Source organism: Perca flavescens, chromosome 14 (genome assembly GCF_004354835.1).
Source record: "Perca flavescens isolate YP-PL-M2 chromosome 14, PFLA_1.0, whole genome shotgun sequence".
Lineage (NCBI taxonomy): Eukaryota > Metazoa > Chordata > Actinopteri > Perciformes > Percidae > Perca > Perca flavescens.
The window spans coordinates 16,712,210-16,724,550 of record NC_041344.1 but is presented as its reverse complement, the minus strand read 5'-3'; the positions used below and the strand labels follow the sequence as shown (position 1 = coordinate 16,724,550).

Sequence of the window (12,341 nt, the reverse complement as noted above, 5' to 3'; positions counted from 1 at the left end):
TCGCTGTTGATGAATGACCTTAACTTTCTGCACACATTATGTGGCTTTTCAACAGCTGTGATGAATTTAGGATGGCAGAGTTAAGCATTGACTAAAAGAGTCAATTCACCCAAATTATAAAATGGGTTATAATTATATATTATAAAACAAATATATTTTCTCACTGGCCTCTTTTGCTATATATACAAGTTTTGGATGATTTTAAAGTGTGACTTAACACCCTGTTTAAGCAGTTTTTAATACAAAAGATATTGATTCAAATCTATTTAATTATAAATAAATTTGAATTGAAAAAAAATAATTTGCCCTTTACTTTATGCCCTGGGGCATGGAGTACAACATCACTGATTTTTCTAATTTGTTTAGTCTAGAGGATCAGAATTTCAAGATTGTTTCCTGGAACAACTGCTGGTGCAAGATACACTAAAGACTGATATCTATTGGTAGTATAATAAAGTAATTATTTACTAATTCAAGAAAAGTGCATTTATCTTTAGGTTACTCTTTAAGCCCTTAAAACAAAATTCCTTTCACCTCCATTGTATTGACGCATGCTTGAAATAAAACAGTTTGATACAAACGGCGTTAAATTTGACTCTTTTTGAATAGAAATACAGAAACAAACTGTGAATTGAACCGCATTTAGCCTTTAGCTAAACTTGCATTCAATTGATAATAGGCCTGCATGATAAATCGTTATTAAAATCGCGATTACAAACAAATTACAAAAAAAAAAAAATGTTCTCCTTCAATTAATTTATTGAAAGCATTTGACATTGACATTAACATGTTTTAATTATGTTAAGACATGTTCAAGGAGTTCAGATAGAGCCTGTATCAAGGCCATATTTAGTTCAATGTGTTATATATTTGGTAGCCTACTGTACTTAAATGGCCAGTATGTACTTTATTTTCTTTATTCATTGAAGCCTCTATGTTTACAGGCTTGTGGTGATGTGCAATGTGCTATAGGTGGCAAAAAAAAAATCTATGTTTGGTACTGCCAATTTGTTTTGTTTTGTCATCTTTCATGTGTGCAATAAACATTACACTTTGTGAGAAAAGAAATCGTGGCAGAGAATCGTGATATCAATTCTAAGCTAAAAAATAGTGATTCATATTTTTCCCCGAATCGTGCAGGCCTAATTGATAACCTATTCCCCAATGTTCAACAACTGTTTTATGATTGGCAGATTATGCAGTATGGGTAAAAAGTGTGCTTGATAACCGCATTAAATTAAGATTTCATCAGGATACCTTGACACATTGACTTATGCACATATTGGAGCTGTCGGAAAAACAACAACTTCCGAGCCACAATTACCATTTTGTTGTTGACATGAACAGTATTTACTAGTTGGAATATGGCAATTAAGGAGGCTTCCATATGACATGAATGCGACATCTGCCTCAGCAGGCCTGTCTGTGAGTCACCAGAGGCTCCTCCTTGTCAGATGCTCCAGACAGACATAACGAGATCTTGTGTGTGTGATCTGTAACTGGAAACACAGTCACCTCAAGACAAAGTGGACTGCTGCACCATCAACATTGTGGACAGTCTCAATAAAAATAAGCTCACTCAATTTTCTCCTCAGCTCCCACCCTCAATGTAGCGAATTGCGAGACGTAAATCTCAAAGAGGCCTCACACATGTAACGTTAAACAAACAGAACATCTGTCAGAAAGGACACCACCTTATTTAGTAGCAATGCAGATTCTCATCACGAGTGAAAATGCAAATGATGATAAGAGATGTTTTATTTCTCACTATAATTTTGTTTTTTTTCTTTGGGATGCAAAGTGGCATCAGTAAAAGTATCTGCATTGGCATAATCTTTCATTTAAACTTTGCTGTTTATTACAGTCATACTTTTATGTCCAATCCAAAAAGTGAGTGATTTTTATGACGTGATTTTAGGTGTTTAAATACAAGCATTAATATTGCAGTTAGAAAAGTCATTGTACTATATAACAACAACTTACCACCCTGACATCTACAGTATACAGTATACTGTCCCGGCAGTATTCTCTGTGGGAATTTGGACCATGCTTATTTTTCAGTCATAGTTGTGTCCTCCAGATAAAAAAATAAATGAAAAGCCTTTCTTTTTAACAATAATTCTCAATGACTTTTGTGCTCACCTGAAGTGTCGCCATAAAACTGCGACTTTGTCAATGCTAATTTATCTTTACAAACAAACTATAAGATTGAATTTGTTTTTTGTTTTGTTTTGCAAGATCTTTCTGGAGCTGCTTCACCACCACACATACTTTATTTAATTTTTTTTTCCCAGCTGCTATTAAATGTAAATGGACTGTTCTTATGTAACGCTTTTCTAGTCTCAACGACTACTCAAAGCGCTTTAACATTGTACAGGAACCATTCACCATTCACTGTGGCCAAGGCTGCCGTACAAGGTGCCACCTGCTCATCAGATAATCAGTCACGCACATTTACACTCCGATGCACAGCATCGGGGGCAACTCGGGGTTCAGTGTGGAAAAATGGATCTATGATTGTCTTAAAATGCAAGAATAGTATAAATAAATGTACAATATAAATGCAGTATTAATACCAGAGATTGGCACATCAATTATTATTGTGCAGAAATTATAAATAGGTTAAAGAAGTTAAAAGTTAAAGTTGCTTTAGGTGAAATAAGTCCAAGGGCCAGTCTGGAGTGCCAGACACTCTTGTTGAAGTTGTAAAATTTGATGGCCACAGGCAGAAATGACTTCCTATGGTGCTCTGTGATGCATCTCGGTGGAATGAAATTAATAAAGTAAATGTATTTAATGTAAATTGGTGTCGTAGCCGATACCCAGTCCGGCTAATAATGTCAGTATTGGTGCTGATATCAATCCGGCGGATTGAATCGGTGCATCTCTAATTGTAGTAATTGTTGTTTCGGTAAAGTTTGTTTCCCGTGAGTTAGATGTAAAGTTAGGGTCAGTTTTCATTAAGTACATCTTTTAATAAATTAATAGCTGCTTTGAGATTTCCTTATTATTAAAAACTATTTCACAGTTGGTATTTAGCAGGACTGCTTATGCCATGATTACTTCGAGGGTTGGCACACAGTATCTAATACTGCTTCTATTTTTATGCCTGTGACAAAAAAAATCTATTCTGTGGAAAAAAGGTTATGATTTTAGTCAATTTATTAAAAAAGTAAAGTTTCCAAATGTGTATTAATAGAGATATATATATATATATATATATATATATATATATATATATATATATACTAAAGGTTAAGTATGTTTCTCCAACACCCACTCACAGTCTTCCTCTTTCTGTCTTTCTCTTCCTCTGTATCACAGTTAGCTAGAGGCTGTTGCCACCCACACACTCAGTCCTGACAGCAATTTACATTCAGAATAGTCAATGTGATCGCATCCATGCGTTATAATATGTCACGTTTACTTAGAGCACCACATGAAGCAGGTGGCAGTTTTAATAGCAGTGATGTTCAAAATTTCAAATATGCTAAATAATCCTGCAGATTCAGCCCCACATGAGACACAAAAGAATTTGAAATATTTTCTTCAGATGAGGAAGATAGGTCTGATCAGTTCACCCACTTCACTGTTACCAGAAACACAGTGTTGTCAGCATGTTACTTTGTGTCTTTCATCATCTGTATTGTGCAGTTTTATGCCAATACCTTCTACAGTTCAAGTAGGAGCCCTTGGAATTGTTTCCATGGATACCAAACAATTAGCTTGGAATCAGAATAGAACCTTGAGAGTCGCCTACTCAGAGGCTTTGGGAGCGAGGAAATCATAGGATGACAGGGTGTCTTGTTTCCATGTTGCAAAGGGAAAAAAAAACAGCTTCATTGGGTAATTGGGGAATTTCAAAAAAAAAAATGCTCCATTGGATCAATCACAGACAAAAATAGAAGAGCAGAATAAATATCAACATGAAACGTAATCAGGATTTCAGCTTTAAGAGACCAACCTACGGATTAATCTGACATTTTATGGCACACTTTCAAAGGATCACAATGTATGATTACACAACCAGCTTAGAAAATGAATAACATCCTAACAATAAATGAATATATAATAGGATGTGGCTTTATTGTACGACCAGGGCTAAAAGAAAATTGTCTTTGGCATCAAGTAAGGGCAACGTTTTACATTTAGACATGCTTCCTTCCTTCTTGTATCGCCGTCTTTACAAACCATGAACTGTGTTTAGCTGGAAATTGGTAGCCTGATAATCCAACAAGTCCTCCAAACCATACGCTTATATAGGTTTCTTTATTTCTACTCTCTAATTGGACCCATTTTTTCTTCCTCATATCTAAACATTTAACGTGGCAGTTGTGGTTTGAAACATGCCGTTAACAGCCTATGGTCAACTGTTGTTTTTATATGTGATCTATAAATTAATTTGGAATTTGGATTGGATTTTAAAACGGTTGGAGTTTGATTAGGTTTAGGCACCAAAATGACTTAGTTAAGTTTAGGAAAAAAGGTTGTGATTTGAGTTAAAATGTGACGTTACTTCATCTTCCAGTTACGCATGTGATGCAGAACAAACGGAGCAGTCAAGAACCCCGGTCTTTTGGGTGAAATTCCTGTGTTTGTTTGAACCATCCATGACCCCAACCTACCTCCCTACGCTGAATTTGAACTACGTCTCCTTACTTCCTGCTTTGCTTCCGTCATAATTACTATGGCCACTAGAGGGTGCCGCCACTATAAACTTAAATATCAATGTAATTGCTACTTGAACAAACGACTTGTGGGCGATTTTTGGGGGAGGACAGTCTCTAATAATTGCACCATTTTGTCAAGCTTTTTGTCATTCAGCCTGACATTGTGTTCATGTTATCGGATTTATACTGTAACAGTCCAGTGTCATATTTCACTTGACAAAAACTGCGGTTTGAGAGTTGTCATTTCTATAACGCGATTTACAACGACGTGCAGGGCGGCGTCAATCTCATCCACGCTTGTCACCATTTTTCCGTCACTATTTATTTACTAAATGTATCTAGGTAGCTAACTGGCAATGTCTAATCCATCTCTGGAACCAGGCTGAGAAAAAAAAGATAATCTTTCAGGAGGGAAGATTTACGTCCCAAAAAAATAGAAAGATCTGTTTATAAAATCCTTCTTCCATTTCTGTTGTTGTTTGTATGGAGAGACAAGGATTTCGGCCTCTGAAGGATGCTCCTGTGCATTGGCTTTATCTTCCATAGCCAACACACAGTCATGTAGAGAAAGCATCAGATCTGATTCCCTACAGACGGCAGTCTATACTTTTATAGATCCATCATCATGTTCCAGTTTGCACAAGCCCAAAGTCAAAGACCATGAAGTTCAAGATGACTCATCATTACTTCTTCCCACTATATAAAGAAGTATATCCACTTTAGTTCTCACATCAGGTTTTTTAATCATTTTCCAGTGGCCATGGATACAGGAAGTTTTCCAATGGAGGGGCAATAAATAGCATCTAAGACTATCACAATGTTGTTCTTTGTGTCTGTCTGTCCTTGTTGGTGAGCTTCCCTTACACCTCCTATTCTGCATTGTTGACGTGCTGATAGCTTATTTGTGATTATTATTTTTTTGTCATGTTTTTTTTTATGCTAATTCCCTTTCTGTATGTGACCAGCAGCTGCAAGGTAAAGACACAAGCTATGAATAAGATAATGTAATAACTTGCCAAAATGTAATAAAATGTCCCTTAACTGATTGACATATTGTAAATTTTTAGTGATAATGTGACAATAACGTCAAGAAATATTACTTGGATAATTTACAAGAAAAAGAATATAACAATTCAAGTTATTACAACTCAACATTCTAACAACGTTATCAGTTAAGCTGCAATATTGTACTAATGTGTTTCATTCCTATTGTGACCCATTTCAAGGGACATTTTGTGTCATTTTGTTATTGCATCATAACATTTCTGTAAAATTGTTCATGGGCTCATGTTTTAAGCCAACACACAATGGTAATTGTCATTCAAAGTGGAGAGGAAAAACACTTCTCTTACATATTTTATCTATTCTTTTTCCAAGTCTGGTACAAAGTGTTTTCGGATGAGCTCAAAAAGTATTTTTTTCTGATTCCATACCATTTTCCTACTATTGTCTTCCAAAGTAGGTGTGACCCATTTGACATTAAATTGTCATAATTGTTACACATTGTGTAATTGCTTCCTAATTTAGATGACACAAACACAGATACACTCTGTCTTAGCAATCTTGCAAAACTTGATGGAAATTTACTCAGCAACAGCCCTACGGCAACATGCTAAATTTAAATGGCCATAACTCAGCAGCCATTAGTCTGACTCACAGACAGTTTTCACAGTTCATCATGAACATCCTAATATTCCCAGCATTTTGGTATACTCCAAAAATAATAAACCTTAAGAAAATCATTAAAATAATATATTTACTTGAACTTGTGCTTTGAGGTTGAACAGCTGCATTTGTTAATGTTGAACACATGCATTTGTTGACAATGATTTCATGTCTCTAATGTCTATGTTCTATTTTTTCTTTCTCTTCTCATAGACCAATCTCGCAGGGCAAGTTTTGCCTCTGTAAGACAGTCAAGCATGGAGACCCCTCCCAATACCACCCCACAGCCCTTTAGACAGCCGGTGAGTTTTATTATTGGAAGATTGTCTTTTGTTATCTATAGAATAGATATCTTGTAACGTCCCTAACGTCTCTTTGTTATTGTGAGTAGATCAACACTTGCATTGTTTTTGTCTGTCTTGCATTGTTAAAGTTAAGCCACATTAAAATTGTACCAATACTGACTTTATTACTTATGTATATAGTGTTTTTACTATTTACTTATTATTTTCTGTTTTCCCTTTGCTGAAACTTAAGAGTTTTCTCAATCGAAGGCTAAAGGGCTCCATCAAGAGGGCCAAAAGTCAGCCCAAACTTGATCGGACCAGCAGCTTCAGACAAATGATTTTGCCCAGGTTTCGAAGTGCTGACCAAGAGAGGTAAGTAACCTTTACTGTATAAAGCGTTCATATTATTCAAGTTTTGAACCAACCGTTTTCTTATTTAGTGTCACGTAGGGGTTGTCGTTTGTGTCAGCATGTTTTCAGGCAAAAGCCGGAAAAACACAGTGGCAGGTTGCCAGTTTATCGCAGGTCTAACACATATATTCTACCCAAACTGTCTTGTCATGAGCAATACGTTAAAATGCATAGATTTATAATGTGGTTATAATCTATAACCAGTAGACATAAGGCATGACTGTATGTTCAAGTTTTTGTTGTGTCAAGATCATGCAATACATATCCATCCATCCATCCATCCATCCATCCATCTTCGTCCGCTTATCCGGTGTCGGGTCGCGGGGGGAGCAGCTCCAGCAGGGGACCCCAAACTTCCCTTTCCCGAGCAACATTAACCAGCTCCGACTGGGGATCGGCGTTCCCAGGCCAGGTTGGAGATATAATCCCTCCACCTAGTCCTGGGTCTTCCCGAGGCCTCCTCCCAGCTGGGCGTGCCTGGAACACCTCCCTAGGGAGGCGCCCAGGGGCATCCTTACCAGATGCCCGAACCACCTCAACTGGCTCCTTTCGACGCAAAGGAGCAGCGGCTCTACTCCGAGCTCCTCACGGATGACTGAGCTTCTCACCCTATCTCTAAGGGAGACGCCAGCCACCCTCCTGAGGAAACCCATTTCGCCGCTTGTACCCTGGATCTCGTTCTTTCGGTCATGACCCAGCCTTCATGACCATAGGTGAGGGTAGGAACGAAAACTGACCCGGTAGATCGAGAGCTTTGCCTTCTGGCTCAACTCTCTTTTCGTCTGGCGGTGCGATAGATTGAATGCAATACCGCACCCGCTGCGCCCGATTCTCCGACCAATCTCCCGCTCCATTGTCCCCTCACTCGCGAACAAAACCCCAAGGTACTTGAACTCCTTCACTTGGGGTAAGGACTCATTCCCTACCTGGAGAAGGCATTCCATCGGTTTCCTGCTGAGAACCATGGCCTCCGATTTAGAGGTGCTGATCCTCATCCCAACCGCTTCACACTCGGTTGCGAACCGATCCAGTGAGTGCTGAAGGTCGCAGGCCGATGATGCCATCAGGACCACATCATCTGCAAAGAGCAGCGATGAGATCCCCAGCCCACCAAACTGCAACCCCTCCCCACCCCGACTACGCCTCGATATCCTGTCCATAAATATTACAAACAGGATTGGTGACAAAGCGCAGCCCTGGCGGAGGCCAACCCTCACCTGAAACGAGTCCGACTTACTACCGAGAACCCGGACACAGCTCTCACTTTGGTCATACAGAGATTGGATGGCCCTGAGTAGAGACCCCCTCACCCCATACTCCCGCAGCACCTCCCACAGTATCTCCCGGGGACCCGGTCATACGCCTTCTCCAAATCCACAAAACACATGTAGACCCGGTTGGGCATACTCCCAGGCTCCCTCCAGGATCCTTGCGAGAGTGAAGAGCTGGTCCGTTGTTCCACGACCAGGACGGAATCCGCATTGTTCCTCCTCAACCCGAGGTTCGACTATCGGCCGAACCCTCCTTTCCAGCACCTTGGAGTAGACTTTACCAGGGAGGCTGAGAAGTGTGATACCTCTATAATTGGCACACACCCTCCGGTCCCCCTTTTTAAAAAGAGGAACCACCACCCCAGTCTGCCACTCCTTTGGCACCGTCCCAGACTTCCACGCAATGTTGAAGAGGCGTGTCAACCAGGACAGCCCCTCCACACCCAGAGCCTTGAGCATTTCTGGACGGATCTCATCAATCCCCGGGGCTTTGCCACTGTGTAGTTGTTTGACTACATCAGTGACTTCCGCCTGGGAAATCGACGACAATCCCCGTTATCCTCCAGCTCTGCCTCTAACATAGAGGGCGTATTAGTCGGATTCAGGAGTTCCTCAAAGTGCTCCTTCCACCGCCCTATTACCTCCTCAGTGGAGGTCAACAGTGTCCCATCCTTACTGTACACAGCTTGGATGGTTCCCCCTTCCCCCCCCCTCCTGAGGTGGCGAACAGTTTTCCAGAAACACTTTGGTGCCGACCGAAAGTCCTTCTCCATGTCTTCTCCAAACTTCTCCCACACCCGCTGCTTTGCCTCTTTCACGGCAGAGGCTGCAGCCCGCCGGGCCCGCCGGTACCCTGCAACCGCCTCCGGAGTCCTCCGAGATAACATATCCCGGAAGGACTCCTTCTTCAGTCGGACGGCTTCCCTGACCACTGGTGTCCACCACGGTGTTCGTGGGTTACCGCCCCTTGAGGCACCTAAGATCCTAAGACCACAGCTCCTCGCCGCAGCTTCAGCAATGGAAACTTTGAACATTGTCCACTCGGGTTCAATGCCCCCAGCCTCCACAGGGATGCACGAAAAGCTCCGCCCGGAGGTGTGAGTTGAAAGTCTGTCGGACAGGGGCCTCCTCCAGACGTTCCCAATTTACCCGCACTACACGTTTGGGCTTACCAGGTCTGTCCAGAGTCTTCCCCCCCCCTGACCCAACTCACCACCAGATGGTGATCGGTTGACAGCTCTGCCCCTCTCTTCACCCGAAGTGTCCAAAACATACGGCCTCAGATCAGATGAAACGATTATGAAATCGATCATTGACCTTGGCCTAGGGTGCTCTGGTACCAGGTACACTTATGAGCATCCCTATGTTCGAACATGGTGTTCGTTATAGACAATCCATGACTAGCACAGAAGTCCAACAACAAACAACCACTCTGGTTTAGATCAGGAGGCCGTTCCTCCCAATCACGCCTCCAGGTGTCTCCATCATTGCCCACGTGTGCGTTGAAGTCCCCCAGCAGAACAATGGAGTCCCCACTGGAGCCCCATGCAGGACTCCAGTCAAGGTCTCCAAGAAGGCCGAATACTCCGAACTCCTGTTTGGTGCATATGCACAAACAACAGTCAGAGTTTTCCCCCCCACAACCCGCAGGCGAGGGAGGCGACCCTCTCGTCCACGGGGTAAACTCCAACACAGCGGGCGCTCAGCCGGGGCTTGTGAGTATCCCCCACCCGCCCGGCGCCTCACACCCTGGGCAACACCGGAGAAGAAAAGAGTCCAACCCCTATCCAGGAGTATGGTTCCAGAACCGAGACTGTGCGTGAGAGGTAAGCCCCACCAGATCTAACCGGTAGCGCTCCACCTCCCGCACCAGTTCCGGCTCCTTCCCCACAGAGAGGTGACGTTCCACGTCCCCAGAGCCAGCGTCTGCCGCCCGGGTCTGGTCCGTCGAGGCCCCTGACCTTCACTGCCACCCATGTGGCATCGCACCCGACCCCAACGGTTCCTCCCACAGGTGGTGGGCCCATGGGCTGGAGAGATGGGAGCCACGTAGCTTGTTCGGGCTGTGCCCGGCCGGGCTCCGTGGCAAACCCGCCACCAGGCGCTCGCCCGGCGAGCCCGCCGTCTGGGCCTGGCTCCAGGCGGGGCCCCGGCTTCCTCCGGGCAGGGTCACTCCATCTCTACCTTGCTTCTTCATTGGGGTTTTTGAAGTTTTTGAACATACATATGTGAATCAAAAAAAAATAAAACCTAAAAATAATTGCAGCATGGATTCTGTGTTCCTCGGGATCATGTTCTTGGACTGTGGGAGGAAGCTGGAGCACCCAGCGGAAACCCACACAAAGCCAGGGAGAATACATTAACTGCACGCAGAAAGAACCACAGACTATTTTGGCATTTTTGCCTTTATTTGATTGTTGACACTGCAAAGCCTTACAAGAAATGTGAGAAAGAGAGGGGTATGACGTGCAACAAATGTTCCCAGATGGAATCAAGTCAAGGAACATTGTGGCTGGTGTGCGTCTTAACCACCAGGGTGCCCCTGTTTACTGTGAGGTGATGGTGTAAAGCCACTGAGCCACATTTCTGCCCCACAGCTATCACAAAGATAACGTACACGGTACATGTAACTTAAAAAAGACAATTTATGCACTTAGATCTGGAGCAGCTTTAAGCTTTGGATGCTACTCCACCATCAACAATCAGATCTGTTCTTGCTTGGATGGTTAACATGCCGCTCTGTACTGGGTGTACTTTATCTGTTAATACCTTATGCTAGAATTGCTTTTGCATCGAAAGCTCTCACTTTTGCTGCTAAAGGCTACATTTCTTTTTAAGCTGCAGCTAGAACATTGCTAACCTCAATACCTAGCTTCAAGGTTGCCCCTCATTGCAGAACAAGCTGATTGTTAACTGTAATGATGTGTAAAGCAGAATGTGGCAGTTACTCAGGGTACTGATACTGTTTGTGAAACTGTTATGTTTGCATCATGTAGTTTTACCTCAAATGAGTCTAAGTAACTTTTGAAAGAAGAAATATCACATTCTTTCTTTTCTAAATAAAAAGCTGAATTCATAAGCAATACAAGCATAACCTTGCTCATCTCAATACACTCTGTGTTTTGCTGTTAAAGCCTTGCCTGGTCTGGTATGACCAGTAGCTTATGGTGGCCAATTTTAGTAAACGCTAACAAACATTAGCTAGACATTGCTGTATAACTGACATCACTGAGTTTATTTTCTACCTATGATCCGATTAAATTCGCTGTCAGTCAAATCTTTTTCCAGCTGAAATCCAATCCAATCCACCTATGTTATTATATCACTTTGCTAGCTACCTACTAGCTAATACTCAAGCACGGATTGATCATGGATACATATATATATCATAAAATACTGGATTCCAAAATGGCGCCCATTCAGTTCAATAGAGTTGTTGCCTGGCGCATACACCCAAAAAGTGTTTAATCGTCCGGGTTTACTTCTGTGAATTAATATGCACAGAAGTGATTCTCCCTACGGCCTCGCCCGCAAGCTCCTGCTCGGCCCATAGACTTTACATTGTGGTGAGGTCAAAGGTTTTTAAATCGCTATTCTTGGCTTAATTTTTTTCAAATGTAAAAGATCTATGGATTCAACCTCATAATCCACCTTGTTTGCAGTTCAAGGTGTATTGTCAAGAGTTTTACAGACATCTTTTTAACAATGGTGGCCTATGGGGAAAATCTTTTTTTGGCGCAGGGGGATTTTTTGTTGCAATCATGCGAGTGGCCACTGGAAAAAATTGTCTGCAAGGCTGAGAGCACTTCCTGGGGGCCTGGAATTTGATATGATTGGTGGGGTTAGTTAGCACCCCAAATCACATTTGATTGAATACATTTATGCAACTGCATATCAAAAATATATATTTTTTGTTTTTACAGGAAAAGAAATTAGAGGTATTTTTTGATGATGATTTTTGATGCAAATTTAACATGTAAGCATAATGTGAATACATCTCACACTCTTCACCTGAACTGTGGCTTTTCATCAACCAC

General features: G+C 42.0%; 1 protein-coding gene across 1 annotated transcript in view; it reads left to right on the top strand.

The window, feature by feature from the left end:
• The window catches only part of LOC114568267 (ras/Rap GTPase-activating protein SynGAP), a 44,259-nt gene that overhangs the window by 6,876 nt on the left and 25,042 nt on the right, over positions 1-12,341 (top strand). Inside the window, exons 4-5 of the mRNA XM_028597760.1 lie at positions 6,549-6,637; positions 6,873-6,994. Of these exons, the coding sequence (XP_028453561.1) occupies positions 6,593-6,637; positions 6,873-6,994 (167 nt within the window). The 5' untranslated portion in view covers positions 6,549-6,592. The remainder of the gene's footprint in view (positions 1-6,548; positions 6,638-6,872; positions 6,995-12,341) is intronic.